Genomic DNA, 27,220 nt, shown 5'->3' with positions numbered 1-27,220 from the left:
CTCAGCTGCACAGAGCTTATCACTTGAGAAATGCTGGATTCCATGGGCAAATCCAGCCAGCATCACAGCAGGCAGGGGCTGTTCCAGCCCACAGGAGCAGGGCTGCCAAACTCTGGGGTATCAGCACACTCACCCTGCACTGCCAGGCTCAAACACAGAGCTAAACCTTGCCAACTATCTCCATCCTCTGAAAGAAAGGAATTCAAATAATCATTCACCTCTTACCCAGACACTGTCTTGCCATGGAGAAAGTAAACTGCTGAGAAAAGTACCCATTTGATCCTCTGGCATGACACATAGAGGAATATGCTACACTGAGCATTGGAAAGTAAGAAATTTTGCATATAAATCAGCAGCTAAGAGTTACAGCTACACTTTTCCTCCATTACAACCCTGAGCTTATTTTGACTTTATATATAGTTACTTCCACTGACCAATTGGTTAAATTTGCTATCCTATTTAAATTTATTTACTCGTGATGCACCAGAGCAGTAAAGAATAATCCTTATAGCAAGGAAAACATTAATTCTGTACAAATATCTATGCCACAGTGTCACATGCACAGCTGTGTATGACCACACATGTATAAAAGTGTGATATTAAGAGAAAGAGAGCTGGACCCTCCTGTAAAGGTTCATGCAGGAAGAAAGCCACATCTGTGCATTGCAGCTGAATCCCTTGGACAGCACGAGCCCTTGTGGAGCAGAGATTGAGGCCTGAGCTTCTGCACCCCTCCATTCCCAGAGGGGATGATCCACTGGGGTGACAGAGCTTTGGGCTACACACAGCCAGCACCTCTGGCTGGGAGGGCAGCAGATCCACAGGGCTCCAGATGCAGGAGAGAAATTACCTGTTCTCCTTATCCACACCACAGAGATCACAGAAGGCACCCAACTTCCTCCTGTAATAAGGGAAAGCATTTAGGGAGAGTCCAGGTATATACCTGAGATCCCACATCCTCTCCCCTGGCCAGAGCAATGATTCCTGCCATGGATCACATCCCCAGCCAAGCACCTGTGCTACATCAGCCATGGGAACAGGGACACGAGGCAGCACATCTGCAGCAGCAGGGAAACCTAAAAAGAGATTTAAATGAACTCTCACAGACAGCACTTCAGAAATAATAGATCTGCATTTCGGTTTGTATATTGATGGACTTGAACACCACCGTTTTACGCGATTCTCCATTCATTTTCCTAGATGTGAACCAGAAATACAAAGCCTGAATGTCTTAGGGCCTTCTCCTCATGAAAGTCAACAGGATTTATCCTGAGGCTGTGGTTATCAATCCCCAGACATAACATGGTACTGGACAGAACACCTCTCCACTTTTCCAGGGTTTCAGTTTCAGGGATCTTATAAGCAGCTGCAAGAACACGGTGGAAGGTGAGTGCCAGTCCAAAGCTGGTCCACAAATGAGGTGTGAACCATCCCAGGCAACTGCAGCAGCCTCTGCATCAACTCAGTTCAAAATTTGGGAACCCACAAAATCAGAGGGTTTGGGAAAGCTGCAAAAGGCAAGGCCTCAGAGACAGCAGAACTGTGATTAGAGCTAAGCAGCAGCCATGAGATAGGTCAGCAGAAAAATTATTTGAAAAGTAGAAAAGCAAGGGCAAATAGAACAATGGTCTGTGTATTAACGCTTGTCTAGAATAACTCTCTAAGATACAGAAAAGTTTATCTAGCGAGATATTAGGAAGGTTGAATCTTAATAATGGAGCTCTGTGCATTGTGTTTTAAGGCTCACAAGCAGGTATTGTATTTGAAATAAGCAAGCATTGTTTTAACCAAAGGTACCTGTGCTTATAGTGGTTGGATAGAACTACTGTCAGTGTGCTTTTGCTTTGTGTGATTGGTCAAAAAACTTTTAAAGTAAGTTGTAACATTAAGTTTTTCATCTGCTGCCTGGGATAGGAGCTGCTGGCATCTTCCCATTGCCGTAACCACGTAATGAGACTGATGGTGGAAAATAAACAGCTCAAGGCACGTTCCACAGCAGCCCCGTCCTGCTTGTGATTTGCACAAAGACCCCGGCTGGCAATATGAAATAGAAGTGCTGATGGTATGCACACATGTACAGAAATATATTGTAAATGTAGACTGTGAGATTCCATCTGCAAGAGGACATAGAACTGTATGCCACAGAACTATTTCCACTCCCTCTCCACTATAGCATTCCCTCTAAAGTAACCGCGTTGGGCAAAAGCTTCCAAAACCTTAGACTGACCTGAACAGACAAGACAGTCACTCTTCACTGGAATAAAACCTTACCTTGATGTTTTCAGGCTTTGCTTCGCTCACATTACAGTAACTTTGTAGAGTTTTCATTAACTTCAATTCTTATGTTCTTCTATTCCTTTTGATCACATAATGGCAAAGTCATTTCAGATCAATACATTGCCCAAGAGGTCAAAAGAACTCCAGTCAATGGGCTACTTGCAGCTACCAAGTGCTATTATTTAATTAATCCTCAGAAATAAGTACTGTTCTACTCACAAAGCAGAGATAAAGCCAGAAGAGCTGGATGAAAATTCAAAAAAATCACTTAGTCCTTAAAGTTAATTAATTGCTTCTCAATACTTTCTTGGGGGCTTTTCCTACAACTGACCACAGCTGGCCTACATTATTCCACATGATTAGAAACAGTATTTAATTTCATGAACATTATTTGGCGATGATTAAATTTTAAGTCTTTTGTGGTTACCCTTCTCCTCTGTTTCACTAAGGTTTTAAGAACAATGCTCACCCTTTCCAACAACTACCTGACCTGGGGAGGGAAGGAGTAGCTCATGCCAGTTCATTAATGAGGAAAGGAGAATGATGAGACAGAAGGAGAAACCCTGAAATAACCAAATTAGTTTAAGCCTTTATGAACTTCTTTATGTCTCCAAAAAAAGTCACTTAGAGTTGTAGCTGCTCCCTAAGCCTCTGTAAAATTCCATAATACTAAATAAAATATGGCATTATGAAAAACTGCAGGTCTGCACAGCACCTCACTGTCCTCAGCATTTCTGCAGAAATTTATTTATGTTATGACTTACAAGCTGATGTGTATGTACAGCTTTTCAGAAGCAAACTGGAAATCTGCAGACCCTACTTCAATACCACAATTAAATTTTGATTCAACTCCTCCTGAAACAGGCTGAAATTACTTTTTACAAAAAAATTAAATAAATTATTTGGCACCAAAAAAAACCAAACAGTTTGTTTGGATTAGTAAACCAGGTCTAACAAAAATCTCAGACAGCAACAGTTTGAGTTTTCCAGATGTTGAAAAGACAGACACGTGCTTTCCTTTGGCAGTGTATTCATGTACAACAACAGCATCCCTGCTCCTGCTTTTAAAATTCTGGGACAGAACATCCCAAGAACATCATCCCAGGGGGAGCTGGGACAGAAAATCTTAAAGCTGTAATTACTCATATCCACTTAACAGGAACTTTCAACTCACTGGAAAACTTCCTCACTGATTTAGTCACTGATTGTTACAGTTACCAAGATTTTTACTTTCTCCCAGTAATAGGCTGATTCCACAGAAGAGCTGTGTCTGATGTCACAGAATATTGAGTTGGAGGGGAAGCCCAAAGACCACAGAGGGATTGACCCACACTGTCACTGCACCCAACTGAGCTCATCTTATCTTCATTCATCTCATGGACTTGGACCCCTGAATTCTGCCTGGCCAGACACGGACACCCAGAGCACCACTGCATCAACACTTGTTGGCAGTGCTGGCTCACAGCTGCAGAGAATGAGGAACAGGAGCAAATGTTTGCTTAATGCCACAGCCAGAAAAATGTATTTTGGGAGAATGAAGATCCAGCTACGTTGGGTGCTGCACAAGGACCAGCCAAAAGCAGAAGTAATCCCTTGAAAAACAACGAGGCAATTTACAGTTTCTTGAACTAAGACTGGCATATCCAGAAGGCCTGAGCCCCAAGAAATGAGCATAAAATGACAGAAAGCACAGACATGCAACACACCTCTGCTCAGACATTGCCTGTTCCACTTAAACCACTTAAATTCAAGTGCAGGTCATCTGGGCTAACTACAGAGTGGAAATACATACAGTGGAGACAGCAAATTTCTTTTCTCCTTCCTATTATGTGTTGCAGACATCTTTTATGAAAAAAATTTTTTCTTAGGATTTTTCTTCCTGAGAAGCTGAGAAGCCTCAGGAACAAAATGTAAACAATGGTTATCTGCTGCTGTGGAATGCAACAGGTGCATCTGGGATTGGTCTCATGTGGTTGTTTCTAATTAATGGCCAGTCACAGTCAGCTGGCTCAGACTCTGTCCAAGACACAAGCCTTGGTTATTCATTCTTTCTTTTTCTATTCTTAGCTGGCCTTCTGATGAAATCCTTTCTTATATTCTTTTACTGTAGTTTTAATATAATATATATCATCAAATAATAAATCAAGCCTTCTGAAACATGGAGTCAGATCCTCGTCTCTTCCCTCATCCTAAGACCCCTGTGAACACTGTCACAATTATGTAACCACATTCCCCCCACATTTCATTTCTCTTTTCCACTACTTTCAGTGTCTTAGCACATCTGCATACTTTGCATTTACACCTTAGCTGATTTCCAGGTGGAGGACATTGATATTCTGTTGCAATTTTACAGCAGCGCTTGAACTGCAGGCATGAAATTGAGGAGCATTTCTGATACAAAACTTTCTGTTCTGATTCATGACAACCATCCTTCCCAAAATTAAATTCTCCCTTCAAGTTTTGCTTGAATGAAGACTACAAGAAATCCTCTGCTGTATAAGATTATATCATATAGGGCACACAGTACCTCTAGATAATTGCAGGGCAGGATACAAATGAAGATTAATCCTTTTCACTCTGACATGAGGCAAACAACAGCTGCAGGTTTAAATTATACCATCAAATTCCACAAGACTGAAAATCGGTATTGATACTGTTAAGCTTTTACAATCTAAGTGAAATAGTATATATTCAATAAGGCACCAAGAGATTTTCACAATTTAGGCAGAGAAGCGTCCAACATCATGTGCTTTGCTCTTACTCCTAAAGCTTCTATTTGTCAAAACTCAATTGCAGTTCTCTGCCCCCACCCCACCACAAAAACCTCTTATACTGCAAGAAACCCTTCACTGACTGCAGCTTGTTAAGCAAAAGAGCACCTAAAGTACACAGAGTCATACTGGGAAAGCAGCTAAACAATTACACGGGGATATTGATTACCAAATGCATTTACTTTTATTAAAAGCATTATTCAGATTTGAACATGGACTGAATGGTTCACACTGCAGCAACGCTTCCCCTCCCGGCGGGCTGCAAGCTAAGCTGCAGCTCCATGGCACAGCATGTGGCTGAAGAATCTAACCATGGAATTATCCCATTTGTCATCCTAATGATGCCTCAGAAGCTGCTGCATTAACATCAATATCTGCATCAAGCTCCAGGTGCCACCACAAATTCTCAGGCAATGAGCAATGTCAGCATGCAAAAGGCAGAGCTGCCCTGGCAGAAATCAATTGGATATTACTTACCTCCTGTCCTCCCTTCAGGATCCTGGCCAGATGAAAAAATATCTGTGTTTCTGTGTTTGATCCTTAGAGTTGCAGAGTGCCCCAGCTGACATGATGGGCAACTCCAGAGCTGCCTGGAGAGCCCTGACAGCACCCAGACCAACAACTCACATCCTGATCCAGTGCAAAAAGAGCTTTGTGCAGTGTTTTACCAGACACCTGAAAGGAGGAAAGGAAGATCCCTTCCATAGTGAGTACATCTAGACTGCTGATAGAACAAACAGAAAAGGTATTCCATGAAATGTACCCTGGGAACAAGCTGTCATCTTATTGGAAAGGTCCCATACCTTCTTGGTGATTTCTCATGGACATCTCCTTGCAGCACTGAATCCTTCTTCTTCAGAGCACAGCCAACAAATTCCAGCTCTCTCCTCTACCAGCTAACCCACTCTTTTGTAGCACTCTTCCTTACTAGACACAGCTGTGGCCTGTTAAGGGCAGGCCTGTTCTTAACCTTTGGTGATTGGCACAGCTGCAACTCCTCAGGGGTGAGATTACCTTCTGCCCTATCTTTATTTTCCTACATTCCGTCCCTCCACAGGAACGCACAGGTGCTGTTGAACACTGAGTGTGGTCAGTTGTGACCAACAAAGGGAGCTCTCATCTCAGGGGCACAGCGCTCACACACTGCCCCCAAAACACTGAAAGCACGATGAAAAAAGGACAATGGAAAAAAGGAGATCCACAGAAAAGCCATCCCACAAAACTCATCTGAAAGCAGCCCCAGATGCAGTGCCAGTGTATGGCTTTGTGTCAGCAGCATTGGAGCGTGGACACCAGCAGAGCAAGATAAAGTCAGTGAAAATAAACCCGTGCAGCACCTCTGCAAGGAACAGCACAGGGCCTGCCAGGAGAACAAATACCCACCCATACTCCTCTCTGACACGAAAATTGTTTTCTCATCCAGCATGGACAACACCAGTGTGAACCCCCCAGCCTCTTGTTCCACAGGTACAAAGACACAAAGCAGAAAAATCAGGGAATTAAAACCTTCACAAAGTCATTTTTTCACAGAGGAAGAATCATCTTTCCTACAGATTAAATGCAATCTTCGATTCAGATCTTTACGTTTAAGAGCACCAGACTTCTCACTGCATTTATATTAATGCTCAGACGGGAAGCTTTGTTGATTAAACATTCAATTGCTGTTGAGTATCACCACAGCCTTATTACCTCGTAGTGGTGGCTCAGAGTGAATCTAATTCTAGCTCAGCATTAGCACCTGTACAATTTTCCTTGACTGAATTTGCTTTTTCCTACTTTTGGAAGTGACTAATTTACTCAGCAGTAAAACTTCTTCGCTGACTGCAATTAAAAACCAACATAACCACAGCACAGCCAGTTTAATCAAAATGAGCCCATTTTACAGGCCCAAAAACAAAGGGGGAGTGGGTATGGGCAAATGACTGGAGAGAGGAACAGCAGCTTTCACTTTTTATTTATATACTGTGCTCAAGTTGGCTGACTTTGGGTTTTTGTTACAATTTCGGCCTCTTCTTGAATAGTTATTTGAACTGTGATGGCATTTATTTGATAGAAAACTGTCAGAAACATAGGAAGCTCCTCCCAGAATCCATCAAGCCATTTAAAAAGTCATCTAAAAGAAGGCCCACATAAACATGACACCCACTGGTTAAACCACCCAGTCTGGACTGTATTTATAGCATCAGAAGGTTCTTCAACATTACCTTGGCTTTTTGTTGAGTACTATCTATTCCTAGTTAGTGACAGTTAAATTCAACAGTAGCATTCTGACTGCAGAATAATTGAATGAAACAGAGAAATACTGCTCTGCTGATATTAATGTAGGATAGAAGAGATGCCCTCTATCAGCCTGAAAAGAACCACAACCTTCTCCATGGTGTCCCCTAATGGGTGGTGTATGAAACCCTGCACACTAAATGGCACAGGAGAACCTACAAAGAAAGCAACCAGGCATATGAGGTGTAATTTAAGGGAAAAATGATCTGCTCACAGACTTAGACAAAAAAACCCACAAAGGAATGTGCTACAGAGAGATGCTTCCTCCTGCAAGGTAAAGCTGCATCACATTAAAAGAGACTTATTTTCAAATGAAATTTAAAATACGTTTTGACAAGAATAAACAGCCAATCTGGGGGCCAGCTTCTAAATTCTTAAAAATATTGACTTAATTTTATTCTTATGAAGACTAAAACAAAGCTTTGTCCTAATTTTCTTCTGAGACCTCTTCTCAAATAAGGAGTCATCCCTGCTTTTACACTCATGGCTTTATTATTCCCCCTTGAATTTTATGAAGTAAAAAATGAATGTAAGAAATCAGTGCTTTAATGGCTCACACATCATCTTAGGTCCCCTTTTTCACCTCATGAAATTTCCCCACGAATCTTGATTTCACAAAAGAACGAAAGGAGGTAAAAACATTGGAGACATTATCCTGACTCCCTTTTTTTTTGTACATGAGTGCAAACAAATAGATTATAATTAATATTTTAATCTGTCAGCTAATCCTAATATAACAACTTCCATCTGAGCAGTAGTTTCTGTCACTTACTGGTTTTTCTATATTAATACCCTGTGATATTTTAAAAAACCCACAAAAACCACAAGAACAAAGTCAGCAGTAAAATAAAGAGACCAAAGAGTCACTGCAGAGCTCATTTTCTATTCATGGTGTATAGTTTAACAGATAGTGTGTCTGTGTTTGATTTTATTATGTTACTGGGTGACCTACAGAATCTCAGGAGACCAGCTAAGAAGAGAGATGAGCATTATTCCATCAGTGAGAAAAATCAATAAGAGTAGTTACACATTTTATGCAGTCTAAAACTTAATTCATATAAAATTTCTAAGGAGAAGAATTAAAAAACCCAAACAAACAATTCTTAACTTTCCCTAGCCAATAAAGTAAAAGAAAACTATGTTTCATTCAGAATTAAGGCCAAGAGTCTGGCTGTTATGCCTAAATACACCAAATGCAAATATAAGTAGCATCTATATTACAATATAGGTTTGCTTTGCAGGTTTGGTGGGTGGTTTTATTCCTCATTTCAAACCATTCTTATCTATAATTTCACACCTATTAAAAATAACATCCTTATTTTACAGTAGCTAGAAATGCTAAAATAAAAACCTACGCAAATGGAAAGCAGAGATAAGAGCCAAAGTGTTCTGCCTGGGAAAAAACAAAGTTTAAAAATTTTCTTCCATCTCTGTTTTCTGAGGCTCCTTCAGTGCTTTTGCTAGAGGAGAAACTTAAATTGAGGTGATAAGAAAATTTGCAACACCCAAAGAAAAATATTTGTAATGCCCTGAACAATAAAACATAATGCAAGGGGAAAAGAATTCTTTAAGAGCTAGCAGAGTCAGCAAAGGAAAAAACCAGAAAAAAATCCCAAACAAACACAAAACCAAACATATACAAAACAAAACAATCCTCCCAAAAAAGAAACAAAACCCACGAAAAACCAAAACAAAACCCACAAAAACCCCCACCACAAGCCAAACAACCAAAATTTTGGGTAAAAAAAAATGAAGAAGTCGCAAAGTGTTTTGCAGGAATAGTAACTAACTGAGGGAATGCAAAGGACAAGTGTAGCCTGGGACTTAGAAGCCCACTGAGCTGTTATAAGAAGCTTGACTAGGCCAATATTCAAGCAGCAATCAATTTATTAATTAATATGGTAAAGTATGAGCAATACAGTGCTGGGTACAGTAGGGGAAATTTTCTCTCCCACTGCACACCCATAGCTGAGGCTTACAGGTATTTATAGGGGTACTCATCAGCTTTATCAGCAGTTTCTATTCCCAATTTTTACATCACAATTCTATACACTATTGTGATTTAGTTTTTCTCAGGATGTATCCCAAAAGGAGCATCCCCAGGTGGTGGTGGTCCAGTTTCTGAAAGAAGAAAGACAAATCCCATTTGGTGGAGTCCAGCTCCCCAGATGTGTGTCCACCTTTTAATTGCAAGGATTATAAATCTCATAACAGTGATGTCCAGCTTCCCTTGGTCAAAACTATAAATCCTTGAGATGATGTTCATCTTCCTTTCTCAAGCTGTTTTTCTCTGCTTTATTAAGGTGTGAGATAAGCATATTTCCTTTATATATATTCCAAAGCTGTAGTTTCAAGGATACAAGCAATATTCTAAAATTACATGCATATTGCAGAACTCTTTAAGGCTTAACTACAAGCAAAAAGCAACATCCTTAACACTTTAATTCCAATGCTCCTAAATTAACTAGGGTTAATTGCAAACAAAAGATAGGTTCAAAGGCCTTATTCCATGCTTTACTTCCCTCAGTTATTATTAGAATTTGTCTTTATAACTGTCCCATGGTCGGTCTCCACACACATCCCAATCACAAATGCACACATTGCCTGTGTGTACCTGACACCAAACACAGCTTCGTATTTCACAAAAAAGGAGCCCGATAAAGCTGTTTTCTGGCTCCACACAGCACACACTGCTTGCTCTCCTTGCACTCCATCCTGTTCCTCACTCACTGCACAGAGTGGATGGAGAGCCCTGGCTTGGGGCCACAGAACAGGTGACAAGGTCACTGTCACAGCACGTGGGTCACCTCTCAACAAAGGGCAGCATTTCAAGTAGAACAGGCATCACGCCTCTTCCACGAACAATAAGCAAAGGAAAGCAAACTTCAAGACAGCTCCTGTCCATGGAATCTCACAGAGCTGTTGTCATCTTACTGGAAATGTCCCATACCTTCTTGGTGATTTCTCATGGTCATCTCCTCACAGCACTGACTCCTTCTCCTTCCTTCACAGCACAGCCAACAAACTCCAGCTCTCTACTCACCCAGCTAACCCACTCTTCTACAGCAGTCATCCTTATTGGACACAGCTGTGGCCTGTTAAGGGCAGGCCTGTTCCTAATCTTTGGTGATTAGTACAGCAGCAACTCCTCAGGGGTGAGATTACCTTCTGCACCATCTTTATTTTCTCACATTCTATCCTTCCACACAGAGCCATGAAGGAAGCACGAGGAGCAAATCCATGAGCAATGTCTTAGCCCAGAGCCTTCTTTCCTCCCAGTGCCACATTTGGAGGCAAATCCTCATACAAAATAATCTCATTATGAAATAGGGGTTTGTTAAAAAGACAGAGCACACAGTTTTGTACTGCCTTGGACACTGGTCCTGATCTGCAGAATATGCACTGTAATTATTTCCCAACTGAAAGCCGAGTTTTGATCTCTTTACTTTCACATTCATTTACAAGCCACCCTGCTGACTTCAATGAAGGAGAAAAAATAGGAAAACACATTAGCTAGCATAATTAAAAGGATTAGAATCTGATGCACATTAATCCCCAAAAGCCATCTGATTACAGAGCAAACCACAAGTAATGTATAACAAAGAGACAGACATTAAACTTAAGTCAAAAAGCGTGTCTTTTCACCAAGTCATTAAGAAATGCATAAAACATATTTGTATTTTTTGTGCTTCAACTGTTTACAGATCTTGCCTGCAAAAATTACAAATTAATATTTAAAAAGTTAACAAATGCACCATTCTCATTCACAGGAACAGTGGCATAAAGCTAATCAATCAATTCCTCTACAAAATGGAAATGGACTCCACATACAATAATTTCCTCAGAATATGCAGGGTAGGTACACATAAATGATACAAGGCATGCAGCAAGGATACACAATATTTTTAAAGCTGTTTTTACAATCTCCTTAAGTGTTCATATCATATTACACTTGAGGAAGTCAACTTAAAATGGTAAACTTTTTCATGAATCAGTGTGCCAAATGCATTTAAAAAGAGCTAATAGCATGAAAAATCCTTTTTTAGGGTAGAGTTTTTACAAATTACTCGACAAATAAATTTAAATCCTAAGCAGCAATATATACGCTTAAAGTAAGCCTAACCTTGAACTAACTCATTTCCCTCAGCTGCTGGCATAACATTTTGTATGAGATGCTTGAGTGCAACACAAGGAACTACAAAAAGCACACACAATGAACTTTATCCTGTTACCAGCTGCATTCAGATGTGTTGGTGATGAGACTTTTTGAAACCCATTTTCTCCTCAGAAGCATCATGCTAAGAAACAGCCCTGTCCACCCAACAGTGTGCATCTTTGCTCAGTGTTGAGAAATCAACTGCCTTCTTAGTCTTTTAATAACTTTTTTTTTCTACCTGCAAAAGCTATTTTAACACATTCCACTTTGTTTTAATATCCTTATCAATTGCTCCATGATATTTGATATTTCTCATAGGATACATTAAAAAATCCCATGGCATGAGTTAGGAATGGCAGCAGTGGTGTCCTGTGCAAAATGCTCTGCTGAGTTTTTCCAAACTGCAGATTCAGGAATGATGTCCCTGAGTGAAAGGACTTGGAGTTGAACAGAGAACCTGCCCAGGTGGTCACCTTGGGAAAAAGAGAAGCTCAAAAGGTCAGGGTGGGCTGTGACAGTGTTCACAGGGGTCTTTGGATGAGGGAAGAGGATTTGACTCCATATTTCAGAAGGTTTGATTTACTATTTTATGATATATATATCACATTATAACTATACTAAAGAATAGAAGGAAAAAGCTTCATCTCAGAAGGCAAGCTAAGCTAAGAATAGAATAGAAAAGAATGATAACAAAAGCTTCTGTCTTGGACTCTGTCCGAGATAGCTCGGTCTTGATTGGCTATTAATTATAAACATCTAAGATGGGCTAATCGAAAATCTACCTGATGCATTCCACAGCAGCAGATAATCATTGTTTGCATTTTGTTCTTGGAGCCTCTCAGCTTCTCAGGAAGGAAAAATCCTAGGAAAGGATTTTCACAAGAAGATGTCTACGACAGTGGGCTAAACAGCATTTTGCAGAAACAGGGAAAATGTGAGCCACAAGCACAAAGCAAGACTTTCAGGTACACCATCCCAGCCTCATTCAATGTTCACATTAAAGACTTCAGAAACAGGGACAATATCATTATTTCTGTCATCTTCTCCTGTTACAGAACATTAGTTAAACTAAACGGTGGCTTAAACTGATGCAATAAAGACACTTTTCAGCACATCAACAGTAACCACATCACTTGGTCAGGCAGCAATTTGCTCAAGACAAGATTTTTAAAGATATTTACAATACTGACATATGTAAAGATTTTTTCTTTAAATAAATCAACATTTTGGTTCTTTTCTAGTTCTCTAAATTCTAAAATTGCTAAACAAAAATCTTACTCTCTAATCCTAAGAGGCTGTGAAATATGCAAACAATCTGCCTTTAAACTTACCTGAGTTACAAAGAGGGTATCAAGAAGCCCCAGGAGACTTCGTCCCACTCACCCATAACTTTGCACCTGAACACTTCAGAACAGGCTGCAAAAGTCTCTTGACTGTGCTGAAGACAGGTTAGTTTTCAAACACTGAAGACAAAAACCAACTTTACAATTTGACAGGAGAGCGAAACATTACCAGGAGAAAGCAGAATAAAGTCAATTATAATTTTTAATTAGCTTTCCAAGCTATTCAGCGAATGTTGGTGCTTGTGAATAGCAATCAATACTTCATTCCAGTAATTTGTTATGCAAATGAATCACTTCAGCAGATTATCTCATCCAAAAGTTAATACCCTTAACAAAAACTCAAAAAAAAAAAAAATTAAAATCTATTTGCCCCTATTATAAAGGCAAAGAAAAGAAAGAACACAGAGAACTTCCCTGGAATTTGAGCTTGTTCTACGAAGTTACTACCTGTTTACATTCCAGAACAATTCCCTCAATTTGAAGAAGGTTTTGATACATAGATGCTTTTGAAATACCAAGCCCAAACTCACAAAAGACAGTTGTTCAAGAATTATAGCAGAAAAGGTGAACCATTACCATGAGTAGCAGTCTATAGCCTTAGTATGGTGAGAACAAAGTCAATATGTCCACTCTAAATGAAAAAGAAAGAAAAAGAAAACCCAAACAAACCACTGGAACCAGTCACACTGAAGCCTGCTCTGAATACAGAGAAGGAATGGTCAAACCTCATGTAATTCCTGCTAGGATGACAAGACACAAATTTTCCCTTGGAAGGCTATTTTCAGTGATATTTGAAAATAACATACCTGCAGCTGCATGGTCAACATAGCCCAGACAGCAATTGCTATGTAATACCTAGTTAATCCAGTCAGCAGCTGATGAGAACTTATTTTAAAATCAAAAGCACTCTTGATTTTTCTCCTGCCCAGACCAAGTCTGTAGTGTTAACAGAACATGTTCATCTCAGCAGCAGCCAGGTGTTTCACACAGAAGTCTCACTATATCACACCCAGATATTGCAAATCACCGGAAAATCTTCTCCACAATTTCTGCCAGCCCAAAGGAGCACAATCCCACATGGTTTGTTGGGTTTTCCAGCATACTACCTCCTATGTTTCTATTTCAGGTCATGACAATGTGGAGCATTTTTTCATACAAAGGCTAGCAAAGATGCTCAACACAATTTCTGCCAGACACTCTGAACTCCTTTGTGCAAACTTGCAGATTACCAGGGGTCTGCACAAGGGAATGACCCAGCTTCCCCATAGTTAGGAAAACGAGCCATTGATTTCCATTTGAGCTGATGTGCCACTGAAATACAAGAATGCTTCAGAATAACACTTCAGTAAAACCAGCACACACTTTTTCTTTGATTTTTGTCATAGGTACAGCATGGAAATTCCCCTGCAGCCAAAGTGTCTCCAGCCAAATCACTGCAGTGAAGAGTGCAGCAGCTTTTCAGGGTCACACTCTCACTCAGCCCGTTTGGATCTGTAAGCTGGCAATGACATCTCCATTCTCTTTCTGCAGTGGGATCATAGGCACTTCCCACCATGGAGAAAAAACAGCAGTGAGAGCACAGGATGCTACAGCATTGAGCAATTTGAGCAGCCCTTATTTTTTGAGGACCACGGGGGAACTCAAGATCGTCACAAGGCAGGAGCAATTGTTGTTCTGAGCCAGGTATTTTGGAAATGCTACAAAGAACCTTCCCTTTGAAGGGCAGGAGTCACTCTCAGATTTGCTGCACTCCAAAGTTTAGCCAAAGTGAGTTCCCCACCTGACAGGTCAGACAAAGCTGCTGGTGTCACAGACATCTTTTATGAAAAATCCTTTCTTTAGGATTTTTCCTCCTGAGAAGCTGGGAGGCCTCAGGAACAAAATGCAAACAATGGTTATCTGCTGCTGTGGAATGCAACAGGTGCATCTGTGATTGGTCTCATGTGGTTGTTTCTAATTAGCGGCCAATCACAGTCAGCTGGCTCTGACTCTCGCCACAAACCTTTGTTATCCATTCTTTTTCTATTCTTAGCTGGCCTTCTGATGAAATCCTTTCTTCTATTCTTTTAGTATAGTTTTAATGTAAAATATATAATGAAATAATAAATCAAGCCTTCTGAAACATGGAGTCAGATCCTCGTCTCTTCCCTCATCCTAAGACCCCTGTGAACACAGTAACATGCTGGCAATCAGTTCCACTCAATAATGGGGACACCAAGTGGAACAGCACTTATTACTACAGAAATTAACTATCTGTAGTTCTTCTACGTTTAGATCAACTCCCTGCAACAACAACAACCACCACTAAGTTAGGAGCAAAGCCCTAACACAGAAGACATTAATTTCTACATGCCTAAGAATGTGAAAGCATACAGGTTCTATTTCATTTTTTTTCTACTCTTCAGATATCTCAGAGATCACAGAGTGCTGAATTTTGACAGACTGACTACATACACTTGTGACAGTGTTCACAGGGATCTGAGGATGAGGGAAGAGACGAGGATCTGACTCCATGTTTCAGAAGGCTTGTTTTATTGTTTTATTATATATATTATATTAAAACTGTACTAAAAGAATAGAAGAAAAGGTTAATCAGAAGGCTAGGCTAAGTATAGAAAAGAATGATAACAAAGGCTTGTGGCTCGGACAGAGTCCAAGCCAGCTGACTGTGATTGACCATTAATTAGAAACAACCAACATGGGCCAATCACAGATGCACCTGTTGCATTCCACAGCAGCAGATAATCATTGTTTACATTTTTTTCCTGAGACCTCTCAGCTTCTCAGGAGAAAAAAAATCCTAAGGAAAGGATTTTTCATAAAAGATGTCTGTGACATACACTGATATGTTATAAAGTAATTCACACTTAAGAAGAAAACGTATATTATAAAAATTGTAAAATCCAACGAGTCTCTGACCACAGGCAGCCCAGGGACAGATAACTCCTTTGGAATTTCAAAATTCCTGAAGGCAACAGGAGAACAATGCCCAGATCCACTTCCTCTGGGGCCATCAAGAGACACCCAAGGGTGATCATTGGTCAACTGATACCATCCATCTAGATAACTGAAGTCGTCAAGGATCATACATCTGAATATACAACTTCCCCTGACATGATCAGCTCCTGCCACTGCTCAGGAAACAGCAATTGTCCAGCCCTGCACAGTGAAAGAAACTTCTCGGGAGGTTGCAGTTTATTGCAGCCCCAAGACATGTGAACAGTCTCTGTTTCAGCCCGCACGTTCGGAGAATGAGTCAGAGCTCTTCAGTTCTCAGTCTCAGAGTTGTTTATTGGATCTTATCTATAAAAATTTTCTCCTGTCCTGCCAAGGTTCGCTCCGCAGGACAGTCCCAGGCACTCTGCCTGCCCCCAGGGTGGTGTTATCTCTTTATACTACAAACTACAGCTAACATGTTTGCCATTACTTTCCAATACCTATCACCTGTGTCAGACTGTGAGCTTCTACTCTAAACCAATCCCAAAGTGCCAACATCACTGCAGAAGATGGAGGTGAAGAAGAAGAAGAAAGGCTGGATGCCCAAGTCCCTCCATCTTGTCCCCAAAACCTCATTCCAAAAACCCCAAAATCTACCTTTTCACCCAGTGATGATTTTATCATTACACTACTTAAACTTCTGTGGCTTTCAGGTCCTCACACAAAGCTGGTAATTTGCTCCACGGGTCACAATCAAACCCACAGGTGTTCTGGGCTGTGTGCCAGGGTCTCTGAGCCCCCTGGCAGGGTCCTGGCAGCTCTGGGCACCCAGAGGGATGCACTGAGTTCTGACAGAAACCCTCATACATATGCAGGGTTACAAAAGAAATCGGGGCACCTCTGCATCAGGCATAAAAATCTGTATCAAACAGCCCTGCTGGAAAAAGCATTGGTGAACAGAGGGGGCTCTGATGCAATAGAGGTCTGATCCAGGTTTACCCTGTGCTGATCTTGATGCTGTCTCCTTGGCTGTGGGTTTTGAGGACCGTATTTTGGTCACAAAAATAAAATCTTTTACATTTATTAATTTGGATTTCTGGCTGATCATTTATAACAATATGCATCACAAAAATATTGCCAAGTTTACAGAGATCTTACTAAATTTTACATTTAGATCTGAGACTTGAAATTTAACTCGTAATAAAAAAACATGAAACCAGCTGAAGTATTACAAGCCAACCAGGAAAAAAAAAAAAAACAACACTGTTTTTCTGTAACCAGAGCTCTTCAGTTCAGTCCCCCAGCCTCTGGAGCCTTATAAGTAATTCATCTTTTATGAGGCAGAGAACAAACCAAGAGTAGTTCATGATGTCCCACAGGCTCCTGTCCCTTCCCTCCCTAGTGAAAAGGGAGTGACACAGCTGTTCGTGCTGCCCAGAACTATGCAGAATAATCTTTAAGTAGCATCCCACTGCTTTTCCAGGAGTTCCCACTGTGTATTTCCTTGCTCGCCTCGATCCCCATCATCAAGTTTCTCCTCCTGTGCTTGCAACAATAGCTGAGAAAGAGATCTGCACATTATCCCCAGGAAAAGGCTGCAATCAGCTCCCTGCCCACAGATTTCTCCAGCTCCTAGGTGATTCAACTCCCCTGTGTGTTTGGCCTTCAATTTCCTCCTTGTTCAACACACTCATTATAATCATTGCAGCAGAAAAGTGAAAAGGTCAGCAGGTCATAAATTACATCAGAGTAATTGCTTATGTGGAATATAAAATAATTCTCTGATGTGCATTCAGCCTAAAAGAACTGGGTTAGATAAGATCTGCAAAAAGATACCCAGGAAACATTTTGCAAGGATAAACTCAAAAAATGTCAAAATTCCTTTACAATTATGGTACAGTCAGCACTTTGTAGAAGGTATTTTAGTGTAGAAAGTGAACTTAAACACAGACTAAAATTAATTTTCCTGCTATGTCCCAGTTTACCCTTCAATCCACTAATCTGCCAATATCGGCAAGTCTTGCAAAAATATATTGGGTTTTATTAGCTTCCAAAGAGATGGAAGCTGGTCTATAATTAAATTTCTATAACAGACCTTATTCCCTTGCCCTAACTTATTTTTAGAATTTGTGGTCTCAATGAGAACTGCTTCCTGAAACACAGTCAAGGCCGCACACCCAAAAGTTTACAGAATTTCAACGTTTTCCCATCAATCTGAATTCTTTGGAGAAGGCTCGTGGTTCAGAGCTTGTGTTCCTCCATTGGGTTTGCAGTGCTGAAAGCACTGAAGCCTCAAAACCTCAAAATTTGATTTGCCAACTGCTTTGCTTATCAAAACATGAAACTGCTTTTCCTCCTCTGTTGATCTTGCTGTAAATAAATGCTCTCTATTGTGCAGAATAAGTACACAGCCTCACTCTGTACAGAAAGCATTTCTATTGTTCAGGTTCAAGTATTTGCAAAGAAGGTTAAGCCAAATCATGCATGGATTTAGCTCTTCTCATTCAAACTGAGAGTTTAAGAAATCATTACAGCATTTTAGGATTTATGCCCTAGTAAATTCCACTGTACATTAAAGAATATATACTCTTTGAGACTGGAAAACAAGACAAGTTTGTATTTTGTAGAATGGAGGGGAGAAAAATTAAATATTCCCCTGAACTTAGAAGGCAACTACCTCCTTTAAGACGTCTCAAACTGAAGTACTTTCTAACCAAAGGCATTACAGTCAAATCTACACAGATTTTAAGTTATTAAAAAGAAAACGCATTGGACAAAAATATCTTAACATTTTTTATTATTAGAAAGTCAAGCATCCAACAAACAGCCTGACATTTTTTGAGGTCATGTTGTTTCCACCAAAAATATCCTCTCTCAGATATTTTTGCTGATCTTCTCAAGCAGCTCCAGCTCCTTTTGATTTGTGAATCCCTACAAATTTAGATGGACAGCTGAATGGTAATACAAGCCTACTGAAAATAGATGTGTTTTTCTCGATTATTTTTTGCAGCCATTGGAACAGTCCCACAGATCCCATGACACCAAAGACCACCATTAAAGGAGGAGTGCAGAGGGAGCAAAAAAAGGAAATTATTTTAGTTTCCCAAAATAAACCTCAAAATGTTTATCTTCAAATTATTTCATCTCAATAACTCTGCCTAATCTTGTGCCTTTCGCTTCAGAAGAACACTGAAATAATTACATTTATAATTTTATACAGTCTATGCTTTTTGTGAGAAAGAAAAAACAGAAACCAACTACAACTGGCTTCAGTAGCCAATGCTTTTCCCTTTATGACACCAAAGCAAGAGTTTGAGTCCAGGTTTGCCAGGTTTAAAGACCACCATCAAAAGGCTGACTTTTTAAGGCAGTTCAGTATAAATCAGACATTTAACATCTTTCTGGCTTTCCTTTTTCAACACAAATTTAAAATTCTGTTAACTAAGGAAGAAAAAAATGAACTTTTAAGATCTAAGCCTGACAATAATGGCAAATACCATCTGTTCAGCTATAGCTCAGGAATTTTTAAAGTAGCTCTCCTAAGGAAAAGGGAAAATCACCCTTCAAACACGATTGCTGTACAGCTTTTTCAGAAATGCCTCAAATATACCTGCCAATGCATTCTGTCTCAGACTGACCCGTGCTAGTAACCTTTGTGAAACTAACTCCAAACCAAATATCTGAAACCAACAGTATCTATCACACAGTAAATTGTGAGAGAGAGTTCACAAATGATTTTAACTTAGTTCCACCAACTCATATTTTACCAGCTCCTCTCACAACCAAAAAATTCAACCCAATTACTGCAAATGTGCAGCCTGGTACAGGCAAGGGGTGTAATAATTTCCAGCCACAGTCACGCTTTGATTGCATTTCCAAGAGCCAGGTGTGAGACAAAAATGACCCACCAAGTTATGAGGGAAACCCTCATTACTTCCTTTGTCACTTTTTGTGATTTGCCTGCCTGACCTTTGGGCTTCTCCCTCACATTCAAGGTAGGGTTTATTTATTTTTTTTTAAAGGATAAAAGACTAAATTTTCTTTGTTGCTTATTTCAGAAGCTTGGAGGAGAAAACCCAAGTGTCTGAAAAATCATGAAATCATTGATGCTGATAATGATGAGACACATGCAGTATATATAAAAACACATACACAGTGTTGATACAGTAGGAAGAGAATCTACACAAGAAAAAATTAGGAGATCAGTCCCAAAATGAGCAGAGTTTATTTTTCTCACCTACTTTACTTACTACAGTCTGCTAGCAAGTGAGTGACAGATGAATGCTGATCAAAAAGCAGAATCTTAATATTTGTATTTGATTGCAATTTTCATCAAATGAAATAAAAGGTGTTCCACTTCATTTTAACTGTCCTAAGACACGCTAAGTACAGTAATAGTAAATTAAATGTCATTCTTAATCACTGCTATTAGAAAACAGCCAAGCACTATCCATATTTGGGATATGCAACTTCAAGTGATTGTTCTGATTTATAACAGCAACAAGAAACAGCTCCACAAAACGAGCATGAGTGAAACTTTGTGAGAGTGCAGCACTGCTTGACTTTACTGCACTGCCAGTGTTTAACCCAGTACGAGACAGGAGTCATGGGGCTGGAATACAGACAGGGAGCAAACAGCCTGCTTCAACACTGCTGTTCTGACAGGCAGCACAGGGAAAAATAACCACACTTAAACCTGCAGGAAACAATTCTGGCCAACACTTCACTTGGTAGCTTCAGGTTGAATAAAAAGTACTTTGAAAAGGACAAAAAACACCCCCAAACAAGCAAACAAAAAACCCAAACCAACCAAACAAAATCAACCAAGAATGGTTTTATTGGCTCAATGAAAGCAGTTATACCACAGGAAGATGTAAAAGGAAAGATAAATCAAACACTCCTCCTGTTTGGATAAAGGCAACTATTAGCAGAACAATATTAAAGCTTTGAAATAAGTGTTTACATTTATAGGAAAACACACAAAGGATGAAACTCCGATTTTACCAAGATACACTGCAAATCTCACATTGATTTAACGAGGGTCAAGATTACACATACAAAAACCAAACATCTAAATAACAGCATTAACTGCTGGAAAACTGCAAATCCATGCAGAGCCATCTTTAAAATCAATACTGAGAGAAGCCACATTAAAATGAATTGCAATTCAGCACATACACTTCTATTCCAAAATGTGTTTTTAGGTAAACTGCAAAAATCATCTTTCCTAACCCAATACTCTTCAACAATCTATTGGTCAACTCACATTCTGTATCTTGAGGATACTCAGGCCCATAAGGGCCCCAAAAAACCTGAAGCAATTTTCCAATCCCTTTAATTGTTGCCAAGCTTGAACATCTTGTACACACCCAACCTGTATCACAAAGCCAGCAGCATCAGGGATACTGCACCACCAAGCACCACAAGAGATTTACACAAACCCAAATAATTTCTTAAAAGATGGATTTTAAGAATCATCCATCTTCCACATCAAGCAGGATTTGGGGTAAAACCCACTTAGATTAAATATGTCTTAAATGCTGATTTTAAATTTTTTTTTAAATCACTTATTGAGAACAACAAGTACCAAATTAATTGATGTACATCCAGAGCCTTTAGGCTAATTTTATCAAGAAGCCACTTGAACTTTGATGCCATATTATAATGCATAATGTTCTATCAACTTACTCGAGGTAACTCACTCCCTTGCTCTTATACGTGTAACCAATCAACATATCCATTTTTATTGAAATGCACACTGCAAAGAATTTGAAGGCATTTAGAGTGTACTGTCTTAAAGTGCACTTTAGAAATCGACACTTGCACATTTTAAATGGTTGGATCCCACTCATTAACCTTCTTGACAGAGTAAATTTGCACCTGGGAGCAAATTGTCCCCAAAAGTCCTTTCCACAGAGAATGCTTCAAGGACAGAAGGGATCAAATGCAAGCTGCAGCTGATGTGGAAGGACCGCACATATGACCAAGGTATGCAGGTCCAAATCTCATGCTAATGATCAATTTCTCAAGAACTAGGGAAACAAGAAACTGAACGTGAAAGGGGAATGTGTGCGGACACAAGTAATTCCCACCCTCCAGTACAAGCTTATGTGATCAGCTCACAGGGAAAACTTGAGGAGCAGCTGGAATGGATGTGTCCTCCTCCACTGCAGTAACCATAAGCACCTCAAAGGTACATAAGGTCCCTCTCAAGGCTTGGGGGCCTATTGGGAAAGGACTGAGTGCACTGTTAATTGGAAGGTCCCGTGCCACAATGCAAAATATCATTGGGTACCCTGCTGTTGTTGGATGCAGATTTTACCAGACAAATACAGGCATTGATTTTCACCCCTACTCCACCCATGACTATCCCTGAAAAAACCAGAATTCCTCAATTCATCCCTTTAAAGTCTTGTGCCTCCAAAGCAGATTCTAGGGAGCGAGAAGACCAAGGTTTCAAATCAACAGGACAGCCCCAGGTGAACTGCACTCAGGTTGAAGGAGATCAAAGATCTAACATGGTTTCTACTGTTGCAGTGCCTGAGGCAAAGCCTTCACAGATATAGGTCAGTGGGATGATGCACAGAGGGGCAGACGTCACCATCATGGCCTCCATCATGGCCTACTACACCTGTGAGATCTGCCAACACATGGCTTCCATCATGGCCTACTACACCTGTGGGATCTGCCACTGCTGGCCTCCATCATGGCCTACTACACCTGTGGGATCTGCCAACACATGGCCTACTACACCTGTGGGATCTGCCAACACATGGCCTACTACACCTGTGGGATCTGCCAACGCATGGCCTACTACACCTGTGGGATCTGCCACTGCTGGCCTCCGAGGGCCCACACAGCCTGAGCACCAGTCCTGTGTTGATCAAAAATCCTGAGGGCCAAGCAGCTACAATCTGGCCTTACATCACTGGTACATGCACCTCTTAACCTGTGTGGGAGGGATGTTTTGCCTGCATGGGATGTCCAGGTGGGGATGGATTTCTAACAGGGGCCACTGTGTTGAAGGGTGTAAAGTGTCCCACACCAGCTCTGAAATGGCTTAGTAGTCACCCTCTGTGGATACCATAGTGGCTCCTTTAAAGAGAGAAGCTAGATGCCCTAAAAATCATTAGGCATACAAGAATAGCTAGCTCAAGGACAAGAAATGCTCTGTGTTGCTACATGGACATTGGGTGTGTGGTCATCTCTGTCTCTGGCCCACCCCTGTCCCATTACACCTTTCCAGTGTGGAATTTGGGCACGGGAAAGCATGTCCAGATACAGATACAACCCTCCCAGTTCAAAACCAGTCACTTCAAAGGGGAAAAATAGGATCCAGCTCTGACTGCTCACAAGCCACTTAATGAGAGGTGACAAAAACACACCTAGGAGGGTGTTCTTTAAGTGGCACACACACTGCTTACAATTAAAATATGCTTTGGAATCTCCTAAGTTCCCAGTCTTGGTAGTCTTCCAAGTAATGCAATTAAAATTGGTAACAATGTGATTCTGACTGGCAAACATTCTCTAACTTCATAATGACAATTTAAATATAGTTGTCAGTCTTCTATGCTGAAATACCTGAATACTAAAGCTGCTATCAAATACTGACTTCTGTCTTTTGAGATCTCTAAATCATTTCATTATCTTGACACCCAGACTTCATAATCAGACGAATCTTTTATCCTGTGAGACACCAGAGTCAGTCTTCATGAACTGCTTTTCAATCAAAACACTCTAGAAAAAAAAGGATTCCTAACTCCATTTATTGATGAAAAGAAACAGAAAGATGAAATCATTTACATGTCTTTATTGGGGTTTATTGGTGAGCTACTGGAAGCACCAGCAAAAGAAAGCACAGTTGCTTCACCTCCCATCTTCTCACTTTAACACTTGCCAAACATTGCTCCTGATGTATTTTGAATGAGGTTGGAAAGAAGGCTCTTTTTTTTTTTTTTTTTTAATGTCTCCTATGAACTGATAATGAGAAGTATTTCATTATTATTTACGATAGAAAGGAATAAAAGGAAATACTGAATGATGCATAAAATTTCAGACTCCAGGATCTGTCCAGTGTGTTCTCAAAGCCTCTTTCCTCACTGTCCTTCCCCCTGGCTGTAAGGTTTCCCTCACACAGAAATCGCTGGCTCTGTCTCCCTGGGTCAGCTGTTCCTGAGAGTCAGATCTGATGCACTCCCATCACAGACCTGCCAACAGGGATTGAATGTTCCACTGATTTGGAAATGTCTGCAGTGGCTAAGACTTCAGGTTTTGCCCATGTAATTAATTTAACTGGGATCAAATATTCTTAGTTATTCAGATCATTGAGAGCTTAGTTATTAATTGAGAGGCTTAGTTATTCATTGAGTGGCTTTTGGCCATACTTAAAAATGAAGACTAAAATGTTGTTTATGGTAATGATGAAGTTCAAAGACAGTAACAGTTAAGAGGCTAATTAATTGGGTCTTACAAGAAATTTGGATATGACAGCCCTTTTAGGACTTCACTGAGTAGTTTAGTAGTACATACTAGAATAAGGTAATAAATTACTTAAGAGGTAAGCATTACACAGAGATTTAGGGAAACAAAAAGTGCTGCAGGTTGTAATACTCCCTGTCTGTGACCACATGGACCTATGAATTTTGAATATGATGGGGGAAAAACCCAAACCTTATCCTTCAGCATATTCTATTTTCCATAACTGAAGACAACAACAAGAGACAGTTCACAAGATTTCCAGACATCATTAATGCAATTCCAGTAAACCAGAAAGTGTGCCTCTCTGTCTTATGGAGCAAAGCTATTTGGAAATACTTAAAAGCAAACATTTCTCTGTCCAAAATGGTGATTTTTATTGTACCCTATGATAGATATCTCAGTGTGAACAGTCTGCTGCAAAGCTAACAAATTGTGTATGCATATTTATTACACACATTAAGTTCTGTAACTAACAACCTCCTAAACACACTGATGTTGCCTCATATTTCTTTTTCCTTCGGAAAAACTTTGGGGAGTTTGTTTTTTTGGGACAGGGTAGGTTCCCCCTTCTATTCAGAGTGAACAATTAAGTGAAAGAAATTGTTATTTTCTACTGAGTGAAAAGTGAGAACCAGAACTGCTCCCGTAATCTTTCTCCCCTTCCTCACAAACATTTGGGGAAAAGGAGAGGGGGTGGAGGGGGCTTGGTTTTGTTTTTAAAATGAGAAGCAGCACAGCACAGTGAAATAGATAAGGTAAGATGAGAATTGAAATCATTATCTTTGGTTGTATTTGATCTTATAAATAACAGGATGCTCAGGGCACGTGGGGAGCTTTGCACACACCTCCTGCATCCTACCTCCATCTCCCACCAGAATGCACCTTCAGAGCACAAGTCCAGGTTGTGGTTACAGCACCAAGCTTTGCAATTGTGTGCACAAGATACCCACAAAGTGTTTTTTAACTTAAAACTTTCTTACCATAGAAAAACAGAGAGCAAGGAGAAAGCAGCACGAGGTTCTTGCTAAAATAAACCATTTTTTCCTTCCCTCTACTGACCAGGTGGAGGAAGAAAAAGCATTTCAGATATTAACTGCATACAGCGCCAAGACATCTTACCGCATTTATTAACACTGCCTTATAGCCTTTGAAAATACCCAATATTTAGAAACAAGGTATATAAAGTAATGAATAAAAACTTCAGCACTCGAATATCAATATAAATAACATTAAAATGCCTATTTTTAACCACCAACTACTGGAAGCTTGTGGCTTCTGCTATCCAAAAATGTTCTCTGCAGCCCTCCAGTGGTCAAAGGCACAGCGAGACCGACCCCGTTTTGTCTGATGAGCTGCCGGCAGGTTAAAAGACATCTCCCACAAAATAAAACCTCCCACGCTTGTCTAAGGAAAAGGTCCTTTTAAAAGAGACAATTACCTTGAATTACATTAGAAAGTAAAGAGAAGGAAAATAACTCCCCTCCATCGAAATGTTACGCGTTGTATGTTAATCTGCCCAGAAAACACGGCATTCCCACCAGGACACCAAGGCACGTTGGGTCAGTAACAGAAGGAACAATTAATTTCCTACAGTCACTTTCTGCTATTCGTACACGTACATGTAAACAAAGTCAAGTAACATTTGCTGGGAAAAAAATCAATTTGCTCACAAAGTTACGGCTCAAGCAGTTGATTGGGGTTTTGCGAAGAAAACAAACGCCAAACAAACACTGAAGTTTTTCTCTTCTCTCTCACACACATGCTTACAAATGAAATAAACCACCAAAGCCCCATACAAAAATAAGAGCAAGTGTAACGTTTGAAAAGAATATTAAAAAACACTGAGACAGAGTTCTCAAAACTAAGTTTCTAAAACTTGGGGGCTCCAAAGCCAGTCCTAAACCGCATGGAAACACGGCGAGGGAAAAGAAAACAAACAGAGGTAAGAAATCTCCGAACACCTGAGCGACCGGAGCTGTCGGCAGGGGCACGGCTGGCTGAGAGGGAGATGGGAGCGCTGCGGATCAGTGAGAGCCCCGCGGAACAGCGAGAGCCCCGATGCACCTGCGGCACGGCGGGCAGTCCCAGCCCGGCCTGGGGGAGCACAGCGCTTCTCCTTCCTCCGCTCCCGGTCTGGGAACCACAGCGCTTCTCCTTCCTGCGCTCCCGGCCTGGGCAGCTCCGGCGCTTCCCCTCAGCCCAGCCCCGGCCCGTACCCGCAGCATCGCGGCGGCGGCAGCGGCGCCTCCCGCCCGGCCCCGGGACAGCCGCGCCCGCTGAGCTGCGGGCACCGAGCCGAGACCCCCGCCCTAACTTTGTGCCCTCCCTGAGGGCAGCGGTAGCTCTGCCCCGCTCAGCCCCGCTCCGCCCGAGAAGCCGCGCCCGGCCCGCGCCCCGGTACCTGCCTTTGGCGGCGAGCAGGCTGCCCAGCCCCAGCGGGAGCAGCAGCAGCGCCGCCGGGCCCCAGCAGCAGCAGCAGCGGCGCCTCCGCATCCCCGGCGCTGGTGGCGGCCGCCGGCCCGGCCCGGCCCGGCTGTGTGCGCTGCGCTGCGGGCGAGTCGGCGGGCGGAGGCTGCTGCCGCCGCGCCGTCACTCGCCCTCGCTGCCAGCGCCGGGGCGGCTCCGGCCCCCGCCCGGGACCGCGGCGACGTCACGGCGAGGGCAGGCCCGAATATTCATGAGCCGGGGCAGCGGCCGGGGCCGGCACCGCACCTGCCCGCGCAGGTGGCACCGCAGCCCCGTAGGTGTCCCCTCAGGTGTCCCCGCAGCCCCGCAGGTGGCACCGCAGCCCGCGGCAAGCCGGCAGCAAGGACACGGCAAAGCGGTGGAGAGGGGACGGAGAGGAGGAAAGCGAGGTTTTGGTGAAGGATGCAGAGGGCACTGGGAAAGGGAGACACAAAGGTGGCGGCTGGAAGAAGGGAACGGAGGAGAAAAGATAAAATAATTCAGTAAAGTTGGAGGGAAGCAGAAGACCTTGGAAA

At 41.4% G+C, this 27,220-nt stretch overlaps 1 protein-coding gene across 2 annotated transcripts in view; it reads right to left on the bottom strand.

The window, feature by feature from the left end:
- The window catches only part of CLSTN2 (calsyntenin 2), a 303,869-nt gene extending 277,033 nt beyond the window's left edge, over positions 1-26,836 (bottom strand). For both annotated transcript variants that reach the window (XM_064721578.1, XM_064721579.1), the window contains exon 1: positions 26,645-26,836. In XM_064721578.1, coding sequence (XP_064577648.1) covers positions 26,645-26,732 — 88 coding nt within the window. In that variant the 5' untranslated portion in view covers positions 26,733-26,836. The remainder of the gene's footprint in view (positions 1-26,644) is intronic.
- Positions 26,837-27,220: the final 384 nt, after the last annotated feature.

Source organism: Zonotrichia leucophrys, chromosome 9 (assembly GCF_028769735.1).
Source record: "Zonotrichia leucophrys gambelii isolate GWCS_2022_RI chromosome 9, RI_Zleu_2.0, whole genome shotgun sequence".
Classification (NCBI taxonomy): domain Eukaryota; kingdom Metazoa; phylum Chordata; class Aves; order Passeriformes; family Passerellidae; genus Zonotrichia; species Zonotrichia leucophrys.
This window is presented reverse-complemented; position numbering and strand designations above follow the sequence as displayed.